Source organism: Magnolia sinica, chromosome 7, assembly GCF_029962835.1.
Source record: "Magnolia sinica isolate HGM2019 chromosome 7, MsV1, whole genome shotgun sequence".
Taxonomy (NCBI): Eukaryota; Viridiplantae; Streptophyta; class Magnoliopsida; order Magnoliales; family Magnoliaceae; genus Magnolia; species Magnolia sinica.
The window spans coordinates 62,076,513-62,090,231 of NC_080579.1; the positions used below are offsets into that span (position 1 = coordinate 62,076,513).

The following is a 13,719-nucleotide window of genomic DNA, read 5'->3' on the forward strand; positions in this document are numbered from 1 at the left end:
TGGTGGCTAGACCGGCCCATTACAATATGGTGTCCAGATCAGTCCGATTTTCTGGACAGTCTGTTTCATTTAAATAAATTAAAATATTTTTAAGTGTCAAAAAATTCTGAAATTTTGTGAGGGTGTGGCCCACATTTTAATGTGTCACTCTACAAAATTTCAGGCCCAACGGACATTCGAGTTGACTGTGGTGCGGCCTGCAAATTTGGGTCAGTTTCGGCCAAATACCCAGGCCTAAATGGGATGCCCCATGTGGGCTGCCTGCTGGACTTTGGTCTAGCAGTGTGACCCATCTACTCTCTTGTGTTGTATGATGTAACCCTATGTGGTGGAGCCCTCTGACTTGATAATTGGACCACTTGGGCTGATGTCCTAATCAAATGAAACAATTACTGGACTCCAATAGGCCCATAAACCTGTTGGGTTAAAAATCCAGCAACTTGTTATAATTATGCTTGGCCTTTGGGCTGAAATTTTTCCTAGTGGGGCCCACCACATTATGAAGATCTTAGAGAAAATAATTTATACCTTTGGTTCTTTAAATGTTGGGCTTAATAAATGTACTTTTGAGGCCCACTACAGTTGAATTTAATTGAGTCCATGAATGTAGCTAGTTGTTGAACTCTTTAGGCCCAATTGGGCTGGGACTTTCCAGATAGGCCCATTGAACTCTTGGGCCATTTTTACCATACTATTGTGTTGGGTTAGTGGACTGGATTACATAAGTAGATGGGCCCTTGGTTGCCCACCAAATCAACTTTAATACTTGGGCTGGATTGTACGCCTAACTTACTTGACTAAGAGCATGACATTTACCCATGTGGTTTGAGCAATGGGTTGCCCACTAGGCCACCATAATATATGGGATTAATGGCTTTTATATTGGGCCCTAACCTTTCCCCTATGGGCCCATAGTGGTATATATGAGTTGGGCTATGTGTGTTTCCCTTGGACCCATGTTTTGGATAGGCCTTGGGCCGCCTTTTTGAAGCCCAACATGAGTGTTTGTGGTATGATTACGGCTGCCTGTTTCTTATTTCTGATGTTGCATGGGCCTTGGGCATTGATCCATGATCAATTAGAGATGGGCTACTTCTTGGGGACCAATTATGGTGGATGTCCACATTGGTGGCCCTAAGGTAGGCCCATGGGCTTCTATGGGTGGTTAAAGGTCCACCATAGACCATTGATAGGCCCGTTTCATCTATTTAGGCCCATAACTTTGTTCTTCTTAGTCTCGTGGGCTACCCCAGGTATATGGGCCCCCACTAGAGGTTGTATTCCTTATGAGGAATTGGTTAAGTTCCTAGACCCTTCATGGTTAGATAGAGAGTTCATCTTCACCTCATTGGCACCCCTATTCATCTTCATGGCTCACTCCCATATGCATCATATGCATGCTTGGTTGAGGTGTGATTGGCCATGTTGTGTCATTGTGTACCATTGTTCTCCTTAGTCTCATGGGCTACTCTAGGTATATGAGCCCCCACTAGAGGTTGTATTCCTTATGAGGAATTGGTTAAGTTCCTAGACCCTTCATGGTTAAATAGAGAGTTCATCTTCACCTCATTGGCACCCCTATTCATCTTTATGGCTCACTCCCATATGCATCACATGCATGCTTGGTTGAGGTATGATTGGCCATGGTTGTGTCATTGTGTAAGACATGTTGGTATCTCCCCGAGAGATGGATGCATGGGTGATTGTGTTATTCATGCATCTAGCATTGCATAACTTGTAGATATCTGCCCTTACTTCATCAGGGCCTTACCTCCACAGGGTATTCGTGGATGACCGTATGTCTGGACACCGAAAATATTAGTTGAGCATACCGGGTGCATAGGATGCCCATGGGTGAAATTCTCAAAACTTTCATGGTACCAAGGATCTGCTCCAACGCCGTGACTGGGTGGAATACATGAGAGCACGAGGGCCTTATACCGTTAGGCCGCGACTCCCACTGTCGTGTAGTCAGTTGGATAGGGGTGTGGCCTTACCTGCCTGGTGTGAGGAGGCATTGCTAGGCTGAGTCTGACTAGCTCGTAAATGGGTCCGCTACCTTCAGGCCTTGTTGGTGATTGGTTGTCCACAGGCGGGTAGTGAGGTCTCTTACACTTGTTTGACTGTGTGGGGTCTGCAGAGTGGCAGTCATTCAGCAGTGTAATGGACTCCGGTGATTTCCTTATGATTGGAAATGTACTTGACTTATGGTTTGGATATGAGCACTGACATTACTTGCATCGCATTAGCATTGGCTATAGAAGCCCCCTTTCATGCATTGCCTTGGTATGGCACCCATTACTCATTGCATCGCATTCATGGTAAGCCTTGGTAAGGCTAGTGATATGCTCATTGATCATGCTTCTCTCCTTATACCTACTACTATTCTTCTATGCACCATTGTCACACACTTACACCACCCTCCAAGCTTCTATAAGTATATGCACGATTGATGCATGCAGGAGACTCTAGGTAGGCACCGTAGCAGCAAAGCGTGGAGTACAGTTGAGCAGTGAGGACTCCAGTGTTGTTGATTTCTCTCTCTTTTCCTTTTATTCTTATGTATGTCCTTTTGGACCTTATGGATGATGTAAAAGTTTAAATTTTTAGTGGATTTTGCAATGTGTGCCTTTGTTATTCTTAGATGTACTTGCTGTGATCTTGGACATGCTCGTATTGGAATTGATTATACTGTTATGAAAATCCTCCTTGTAGGATCCCAGGATCGGAATCTATCTCAAGAGCCGAGAATGGGGTATTACGGAGGTTGTTGCGGACAGAACCGGTAATCAGGTTCCTTGTGAGTCCGGTTACCAAGTCTGGGGCGTGACAAGGTGGGAATGAAATGTAGAAGAAGGAGAGGCTTGGTGTATATGGGTGGAAGATTTGAGAGAGAAATCAAATTTTTTTTGAAGAGGTTGGAAAGGTTTAGAAGCTTGAAATGGAGAAAAATGAAGTAAAGGGGAGGAAATAAGGTGGCCCCACATGTGAGGTGGACCCACATGCATGTGTGAAGAGTGGCAGGCCGTCGGACCCGCTGGCCCGCCGTGGTCGGGGTGGTACTACTGCGGTCCGTTGGACAGTGAGCAGTGCCGCCGCCTTGGGGCAGTGGTCACCCCCCTCCCTGGGTGCCGGAAACATGTGGGGGACCCCACGGGTCCCACCGTATTTTACGGTTTGGCTCCTTTGCTAGTGAGATGTGTTTTCTCGCCCCATTTTGCACATATTCACGCCCTTTGGCATGTTTTAAGTTTGAAATTTACCAGGTAATTGTTTAAACTCATCGTTTAACGGTCTAAGAAGGAAATGAGATCGTTTTACATGGTCTCGGTCGTATACTGGCTATATTCAACATCACTCTCACCCGTTGGTGAAACTTGGGACCCTAGGACCGTTTCTACATTTTATTGTCCCCTCCTAAGTCAAAGTACGTCAGTGTGCATCGTGTTACCATAACCCAGGTCTAGTTTAATTCAAATCATGCCTTGATACCAACTTGTAACGCCCCAAAAATCGAGGGTCAAGTAACGTTCAACTCCCTAGTTCCAACGTATCACTTATGCAACATAAATAATGATGTTTAAATGTTGTCCATATTAGTGCCTTAAACATGAGTGGAATTACACTAAAACATCATATCATACTCCAAAGATAATAAAATTAAGTGAGCGAAAGACCAGGATAAATATATGAAGTATGTAAGTGTTTCTCAATCCCCAAAGTATGAGTATGATACCAGGTTGAATATATACATGTATTTATCCAAAATTTATAAAATCTCAAAGTGTAAATATCCAACTAATCCATAACCCTGTAATTTCGGTGCGCAGCTCTAGGTCTACATAGACCCGCCTAAAAGTTACACGTAGGAGAACTCCTCATTAATGAAATCTGGCTCCGTAACGAAAGCCTCGCCATAATCTGCATCTAAATAAGATTTTGGTTATTGTTTTAAAACACCGTCCTAGAGTGAGAGTGAGTGATCAACTCAGTGGTATATAAGGTAAAGGTTAACATGTTATCAATTTAGTCAAGCAGTAATGATGAAACAGTACAACAATCATATCCTAAGTACTCTTGTTAATGCAGGGATGGTATGTTGTAATGATGCATGCCCTCGCCTACACTCCCTTAATGACTTCATCTTACGATCGCGCATGGTAAACTCTCGAAATGTGCGTTTCCTCGCCAAAGCACATGCAATGCGGTGCATGGTCATGTTACCCAAGTAATTTATTAGACTTATTCATACGACAGATTCGGAAAGCTAAGGTACCTCCCTTTATATCATTTACCCAAGTAAGGATCCATCCAGGGTCATCAATCCTAGTTAATCACATACGATAGGTAAGTTGTAGGGCATCACCCCTGATGAAAATAGTGGATAGGTAAGTTCACGAGTTTACACTCGAGGTCACTACGGAGAGGCTCGTCAACTCAGCATAGGCTTAGTTTATATTGGAGGTCACCATGGGAGGATCGTCACCTGAACGTAGGCCAACAGCTTGAATATGGTGTCCCATACACCACCATATTCGGCTCACGAGTTTGGGTTACTCATTGGTCAATACGGGGAGGCTCATCACCCCGCCATAGGCTAATAGCTCGACCATGGTGTCCCATACACCACCATGCCCGACTTATGAGTCTTAGCGAATCTTGGTACCATGGTTGAAACGGGATTTATATTGGTAAGCGGTACCTTAGATTCAAACAGTAGTGTCCATACATGGTAAACGCACAATAAGCCAATCGAGTTATTTGACAAGTGTGATTGGTACGAGCGTACGTTGAATTGATCGACATAGAGCGCGTAAGCACTCCGCGTGGCCTAACCACAGTCGGTCATCACCGTACGACTCGCATTCCTTGAATGTATCTAATGTGGAGAAACTAGTTCGGTCACTCGATTAAGAGCCATTACCGATTACCTGGACTAGGTGGTTGTCCCAAACATACTCAAATGCAATAGGGGAATCACATATGTTACTCATGATAGCATTTAACAAACATTTCAAACATAATTCTCATTTGAACATTTTGCCAAACACAATTGAACTTGTTGACATACATACGCATTTCATCCATAAATCATACAGTGGCAATTTATATTACATAAGGAAATTATAGATATGGATAAGGTAGTTGAGAATCTTATCTCAACGCCCTTATTAAATACGATTCATTAAACAAGTTCTCATTCAGACATTTTATCAAACATTTAGACTACACATTACTACCTATGTGAACTAAATTAGTTATCGCAAATCCTTTCGCAAAGGAGTTGTCAAACATACAAAAAAAAATATGTATTCTAGGTTAATAGTCATGACAAGTATAAATCAGAATTTCAGTTTCATTCAAACATTTCAACAAACATATGGAATGCATTTTATATTCACATAGTTCACACACATTTATAGTTTATCAAATACATCGTAACTAAGATCCTATGACAGCAATCAAGTCAGGCATAAATCATTTCAGACATTGAAATCCTTGAAAACCATAACCTAAACGTTTATAGTCTATACCTTTCGTCGGATTTCTCGTTTCGGAGTCGGTTCGAATCCTACGTCTCCGTCTACAGAACAATGGTTACCTAAATCATGAAATAGGTTAGTTAGTTTGTTGATTCCTCTATTTGAATTCCTAAAATAAGATTAGGGTTAGGAGTTCTTACCTAAATCGAAGCTAGAATCGACGGTGTAGCGATGGTGGGGTGGTGATTTGGTATGTGGCGTAATGGGAGTGAATCCCAGCAACAATCTACTGATCTCTCTCTGCTCCTCACTCTTTTCTCTTATTTTCTCTCTTCTCTCTCCTAGGGTTAGAGAAATTAGTATGGAATAAAAGAGGGGTGGTTTAAGGGTCTTATATAAGCTCAAAATTGATGTCAATGGCCCGGAGGCCATGGTATACTTAGGTTATAGCCAAAGGGTGTGTGTTTTGGGCAAATGGGGCCCTTTGGAAGGTCCATTTCTCACCTAAGTTATGGAGCAAGTTCCCTAACAATAGATCTACACCAGGACTGTGTTTATGGTCCGATCTGACAAATTGATCGGCCATGAAGGACCTGCATCAGATCAACGGTCGTCGTTATTCGATCAGGGCCATAGGTATACCAATAGGTGCTGGAAAATTTCCTGATCCATGAGTGTAGTTGGGTCAGAATCAGACGGTCTAAAGTCTTCAATTTCGCCGGTAAGTGAATGGTCCAATTCATTTTTAAAGATATTCGCATTTCTCACACACTTTGCTCAAGGCTAAAGTTGTGCCTTTCTGGGTACTATTTGGGCTCGATTCCTGCGATGGCTGTCAAGCCCAATAAGGCGGTCATAACCTTATAGTTTCGCGCTAATCGGACTTTCGACGCACGTTCCAGGTCCGATACGAAGTTTCAATGTGCTCCCAAGAGCAATTGGGTTTTGGGATTCCCTCGAGGTTTTTAAGTAATGTTGAACTAGCGATTTTAATGGTTTTGGGTCTTGTAGTTTGTATAAATAGTGGTTCAAGCAAATCCATCGATTAATTTAGTTTAGTAATTAATTAATTTTTGTCTAAATCCTAAAGAATTTAGTCCTTAAGGATTTCTGCCTGAGGTGGTACTCGGGTCTTTGTATGAATTTTTTCGAGACGTTACATGTTTGTGTTGCATGGTGGATTTTAGAGCTTGGATTGGAAAAAGTGGTAAAAGCATGGATTTGACGCTCAAAGATCACCAAGGTAAAGAATAGATCTTATGAGACAAAGATTGAAGATTTCAAGGTCCCAAGATTCAACAAAACCAAGCGGAGAAGTAATAAAGTTGAAAGAATAAGTAAAGAATACACATTTAATGTGTCATCGAACACCGTTCGATGACATTGACGACACGTTCGATGACACCGAATTTATGAAGGAAAATCGAGTTGGTCACTCACTACAAGAAATAGGGCTTTACTAACGAAATTTTTTTCGTCGGTAAAAGTTTTCCTGACAGCTGAAAACCGTCAGTAATAATGTTTTTACCAACAAAATTTCGTCAGGAATAATTTTCTAATTTTTATGATAGAAAATTTTCACGCCATCATGAAAACTATCGTGGTAAGAGTTTTACTGACGAACCAAAACCGTTGGGAATAATGTTTTTACCGACGAAAAAAATTTCCTTGGTAAAACACTACTTTTACTAACGAAATATTTTTCGATGGTAAATGTTTTCTCGACGTCATTGGTAAATGTTTTCCCGACGGCTGAAAACCATCGGCAATAATGTTTTTAACGACTAAAAATTTCGTCGGGAATAATCTTATAATTTAAAGATAGAAAATTTTCACGATATTGTGAAAACTTTCATGGTAAGAGTTTTATTGATGAACCAAAATTATTGGGAATAATGTTTTTACCGACAAAAATAAAATTTCGTCGCTAAAACACTTACCAACGAATTTTTTTTTGTCGGTAAATGCTTTCCCGACGGCTGAAAACCATCGGCAATAATGTTTTTACCGACAAAAAATTTCATCGGGAATAATGTTATAATTTTTAAGATAGAAAATTTTCATGCTTTCTTGAAAACTTCAATTGTAAGAGTTTTACCAACGAACCAAAACCGTCGGGAATAATGTTTTTACCAACGAAAAAAAAATTCGTCGATAAAACACTACTTTTTACCGATGATTTTTTTTTCATCGGAAAATGTTTTCCTGATGGCTGAGAACCATTGGTAATAATGATTTTACTGATGAGAAATTTCGTCAAGAATAATGTTATAATTTTAAAGTTAGAAAATTTTAAGAATGTTTGAGAAAAAATTTGAGCACAAAAATGATGCTTTTGAAGGAAAAAAATCGGCATTTCGAAATTTTTGAGAAAAAAATAAAGTATGAGAATTTTTTTGGGATTTTGAAAATAAAAATTTAGAATTTGTATTTTAAATTTTTTTCAAAATATTTTATAATAAAAATGATATTTTGTTAAAAGAGTAAAAAAATATACATTTTGAAAAAAAATGTTATTTTAAATGGAAATTGAAATTTATCTGTGAAAAATAAAATTACTGAATTACTAGGCACATCCACTAATTGAACCTTTAATCATTTTTGGACAATCTAATCAGTTCAGATTGAAGAATAAATAACTTCAGATGTTTAAATCAAATTTCACTGAAATTGTTGATCAATCTTGTATGCCCAATATCTTTCTCATATGTAGATTGGTTGAGGCAAGTAACTAGTCAAATTGAGGGTATTGATTAGTAAAATAGATTGAATGGACCAGACATGTAAAATGGACTAAATATTCTGGTCAAAATTGTGACCCAACTTACTGGCCTCGTGAGAACCTAAGAATTGATGTTTGTAAGTTTTGTGGGCCCCATCATGATGTGTGTCGAACATTAACACCGTGGATTTGATATGTAGCCTTTAGGTTATGAGATATATCAAAAATCATCTATATACGAAACTCAAGTGGGCCATACCATCTAAAACTATGTGAAGACATCCTAAAAAATATAAAAGCAGTTGGTGGGGCCCACATAAGTTTTGGATGAGTGGGTTGGATATGTGAATCACATTTAGGCAGGCTCAATATATGATTATGAATGTTTTAAGGAAACCCCTCTCCACTATAATATGTGGTGTGGCCCACCCAAGTCATGGATTGACTTTCTCCATATCGTTCAATGCTTTTCTCGGATCATTTTAAGATATTAACTAAAAAATGGGGCTGGTCTAAGGCTTAAGTGGACTACAAAGTGGGGATTGAATGTCCGCCATTAAAAATAACATTCACAAAAGTTTTGGATCAAGTTGATGTGAGAAATTTAATCTTGTGGAATCGACCATTGATTGACCTTTAACTAAAATTTCTATGATTATACTATCTTAGATGTTTATTAATTGAGCCCTTTTCTTCCTTAACAGAATCCATTACTAGATTTTCTCTTTTTTGTGTTCATCCGTCTGCTGCCAAGTAAAGGCTATAAGTATTTGGTTTTTTCTTCCGTACAAATGGAACACCTTTTCAAAATTTTAAGACGAAAATGGCCTTGAACATTTTTTATACGATCTCTTTTTTTTTTTTTTTTTTTTCAAAATTTTGAGACGAAAATGGCCTTGAACATTTTTTATATGATTTCTTTTATTACTATTTTCTAGTATTCTTCTCTCACCGTGATCTCCGGTACTTTTTAAATATTCTGGGTAAATCTTTTATGCTTTTTGATTACTTTCTTCACAAAAATTCTCACCTTAAAAAATAAAGTTTTTCTTTTTCTTTTTACTTTTTATAATGAAATAGATTTATGGGGAAAGAAAATAATAAAAAATGATACAAAAATTTTATTTTAAACAAATAATTATTCTTCCTTTTTTTAAAAAATAAAATAAAATAAAATTAAGTTTGAAGCAAACACGTGTTAACTAATGACACTTGTGCCCACATGACCTTATCTAAAGATAGGTTAGTTGAAGTAGAATCCCACTCTCCCCAGAATAGCAAGGAGAGGCAGATTGAACCAGTTACATACTAGTAAAAAGAAAAAGAAAAAATCTCTAAGACAACCCCAAGATACAAACATAATTAATACATTTATTTCAAGAAGGAAATATGCCATGAAATAATATGCGATTATATTTTAAGAGATCAATCAAAACAAATAAAAAGAAATGTCGAGATTTGAGATTACCAAAAAAGGGGCAAAATCATGGATGCGGATTATGTCCTACCCCTGTTCGGATGGTAATTCTCAGGGCAGGGCTATGTGGGACCCACCGTGATGTAAGTGTTTTATCCATGCCATGAATCGTTTTTCTCAAATCATTTTAAGTTATGAGCCAAAACATGAGGCAGGTAAAGAGATTAAATGGACCAAAAAGTTGGCCCACAATAATTCATATCTTTTTGTGTTTTCTCTTCATTCATATCTTTTTGATATTATGAACATGTTGGATGTCAAATAAACATTACTATGAGCCCAAGGAAGGTATCAACAGTGGAAATTATTATTCCACACTGTTTCGCGTGGCATGGTCCACTTGAATTTTGGATTTACCTAAAATTCAGGATTAATCCACATTGTTCATCCATTTTTCGAGATCATTTTAGAGAATTATCCAAAAAATGATTCATATCCAAATATTAATTAAATGGACCACACCACAAATAAGGGGAATAAATTGGCTACTCCCCCTGACACCATCCAATGGCTAGTGGTTGGTGCTCTGTGGGCCCCACCATGATGTATGTGTTTAATTCATGCCGTCCATCTACTTTTAAATATCATCTTATGGTATGAGACCAAAATTGAGGTATATCCTAATATGAAATGGACCACATTACAAGAAACAGTGTTGAATGAGCATCAACCATTTAAAACATTTTGGGGGCCATAAAAGTTTTAGATCAAGATGATTTTTGTTTTTCCCCTTCATCTAGGCCTGTATGACCTAATAAACAAATTGGATGTTAAATAAACAATACAGTGGTCCTTACGAGGATTTTAATGATGGATAACTAATCACTATTGTTTTCATGTGGTGTGGTCCACCTTATATTTATATACCTCTCATTCCACATTGATGTATGTTTTATATCCACACCTTCCATCCACTTGGAGAGATCATTTTAGGGCAATATCCAAAGAACGAGTTAAATTCAAAGCTCCAGTGGACCCCAACACAGAAAACAGTGGGACAGTGACGCCTACCATTAAAAACTTATAAAGGCCATAAAAGTTTAATATCAAGATGATATTTGTGTCTTCCCTTATTTCATGTATTTTTTAACTTTTGAACAGGTTGGATTTCAAATAATCATTACGATGGGCCTTTAGATAGGTTCAATGGTGGGAATCACTCTCCCCGCTGTTTTCTGTGGGGTCCACTACAATTTTATATCTGCCTCATTCTCTGGCTCATGACTTAAAATGATATCTTAAAATGGATGGATGGTGTGGATATAACAAATACATCATAATGGGGCCCACAGAAAAGGTGACGTCAGTCCAAGAGACGCTACTCGTTGCAGCGACTCACAAAATGCCTCTCCCTCTCTCTCGCTGACTCTCTCTTCCTCCAGCACTCTCTCCCTCCCCTCCCTCCTCTCTCTTGCCGACTCTCTCATCCTCTCTCTCTTTGATCTCTCCACCCTACCCCCTTTGTCTCTCTCGCATCCTCTACCTCCTCTCTCTCTCTCTCTCTATCTCTCTTCCTCTATCTCGCGGACCGTTGCCGGACGCCCTACCCACGCACGCCCTCTTTCTATCTCTGAAGCTCAATTGACCGTGAAGGTATCTCTCTCTCTCTCTCTCTCAATCTCTCTCAATCTCAATACCATTGATTGGTATTTAGGGATTTAGGGATGGATGGTAAATAAATCTCTATATGTAGTAATTTATAAATTAAAAAATATTAGCAATTGTAGAGAAAAATTAAAATAGTTGTCTGCTGTGTTTAGAACCATCTGATTATCCTAATCATCCAATTAACAGCATGCATAATAGATGCAGAAGATAGGCCTAAGCATGTGTGTTTAAAACCATCTGATTGATGTGATTTTTGCCAATCAGAGGGGAAAAAAAAGGACCGAAGCTAATGGACAGTTCATATAGGTGACATGGATGGCAACAAGGCTGAATGCAATTATGTGCATGGCGAGGTTTCTATGCGCTTAGCCACTAGATCATTACTCATTATTAACTATCAGAGATCTGTTGAGTCGACCTGATCTGGCTAGAAATTTGAGTTAAAACTCCAGTTCTTGAATAATGTCTACAAGTGAGACTATAACTTGGGGAAAAGATTGTATGCGCAGTGTGCGCTAAGAGTCTGTGTGCACATCTCCCATCATTCACTAACGGTGAATAGGATTCTTGACAAGCATTTGAAAATCCACATTTTGAAATGCTTAATGGATTCCCACTACCTAATGCAGGACAATTTCCCTAGACCGATCGCTATGTGTACAGTTGAGATAGTTGCAAGCTTCTTTGTCAGAGGGAAAAAAATAATTCATGGCTTGCTGTTATATACTTTTTTTTATATACAACCTTTTGCACAGATTACGGTGCTTTTGTTTCTGTCAACATTCTATACAGGTAAGGCCCTCCTTCTAGTGATTGAGATCATTTCTTTGGTGAGCCCCACCAGGGACAAGTGATGGATTGAATTCCTTATGGTGCAGCCTACTTGAGTTCCACGTACAATGCTTTAATATATTGTATCTTTCATTGTGTTTCTTTCTCTATTATTTAATATACTTTAGTTTTTTAAATGTGACAATTCGGTATGTTATCTAATGATAGACCAATCAACTTAGTTAATTGATCTGTTGCATGTTCTTAATTGATTTTTTATTTGTATAAATGCTCTTAATAGTTGGTTGAGTGATGAATGGTACTTGTGATTAAAAATGTAAATAGACAAATTATAATGCCATTGAGATGTTGTTGCGGATGGCGCACAGAGGTGCTTGTGGTTATGAAAGCAAGGATGTTGGATTTGAACTACCGCCACCAGGTGAGTATGTTGTTGGGATGTTCTTCTTGCCAACACCTGAGGTTCGTCGTGAAGAAATGAAAATAGTATTCAGGAAGGTAACTTTGGTTCTCTAGCAATTTTCTAAGCTTTTATTTCATTTTATGGTTCTGATTAATGATCTGACATAACTACTCATAATGAACAAAAGGTGGAAGAGACAGAGCCATTGAAAAGGCCGACACGAGTTCCAGATGCTGTCAAGCATCGAGGTTTCCATGCTTATGAATGGGAAAGTATTTTATACAGGGACCTTGATGTCCGAATGAATGACTAGGAAAAGGTTGCAATGGAGTCTAGGCCATGCCAACTGTTGAAGACCCAGTCGGCCCTTTGCATGGATTGTGGAACTCCCTTCTACCACCAGGTATGAGTTGGACATATAATATAGTATAGAAGAGTCTAACATTTGGTATTTTTTAGGCATGACTCAAATGTTTTTTTTTACGCTGTATTTTATTTATTAACTGATCTTTGTTGTCTTTTTTTTTTCATCTACACATGGAAGGAGATCTTTCCAATGTGAACCATGTCGTGTAATAAGACAGTTCTCCTTGTCATGGTGTTTGCAGATCATTTCAGCGGAATTGTGTTGCAATCCCACTTCACCTTAAAATACTATCAAAATATGTGTGGTTTGCCATTGAAAAATATAGTTTGCTTTGTCTTATGTTGCTCATTCTTTATTCCAGTGCTTCAAATTAGACCTATTATGCTCAATTTATAATAATGGTATAATAGAATGACAAATGATGTTTGCATTTGTGACCTCATTTAATGAAAAACCTTTTTCCTTCTACATTCTCTAGGCTCAAACTTCACGGATTCCATTCATTGAAGGGAAGGATTCTTGGTATTAACAATTATTAGGATAAAATCCTTCAGAAATGGTTTTGAACTAATATAACTTCTGTTACAATACTACTGCTGCAAAGTTTTAAGCTTGTCAATGAGTTTCTGAAGATTTTTCTACCACCCAAGGTCTGTGTCATGTAATAATCCTGTTAACGACTGGAAATTTTGTTAACTACATCTATTGGACATAGACACTTTTTAATGTTCCTACAATCAACATATCATATGTACATTTCTTGTTTCATACTTTGTTTGGATTCTGTCTGATATATGTATGTTGTTTATTTTCATCTGCATATGAATCTATCTATCTGTACATGTTCCTTTGTTTGTAATCAGTCAT

General features: G+C 38.3%; 1 protein-coding gene across 2 annotated transcripts; it reads left to right on the plus strand.

Annotated features, from left to right (window-relative positions):
- The first annotated feature begins 12,030 nt into the window (after positions 1 to 12,030).
- LOC131252093 (glutamate synthase 2 [NADH], chloroplastic-like) lies at positions 12,031 to 13,124 on the plus strand. 2 transcript variants are annotated; one of them, XM_058252999.1, is made up of 2 exons: positions 12,031 to 12,580; positions 12,673 to 13,124. In XM_058252999.1, exons 1-2 carry the CDS (start codon positions 12,428 to 12,430, stop codon positions 12,796 to 12,798), a joined length of 279 nt encoding a protein of 92 aa, XP_058108982.1. In that variant the 5' UTR covers positions 12,031 to 12,427; the 3' UTR covers positions 12,799 to 13,124. The 2 variants fall into 2 exon arrangements, with proteins under 2 accessions (XP_058108982.1, XP_058108983.1); XM_058253000.1 differs by having other exon boundaries at positions 12,031 to 12,544.
- Positions 13,125 to 13,719: the final 595 nt, after the last annotated feature.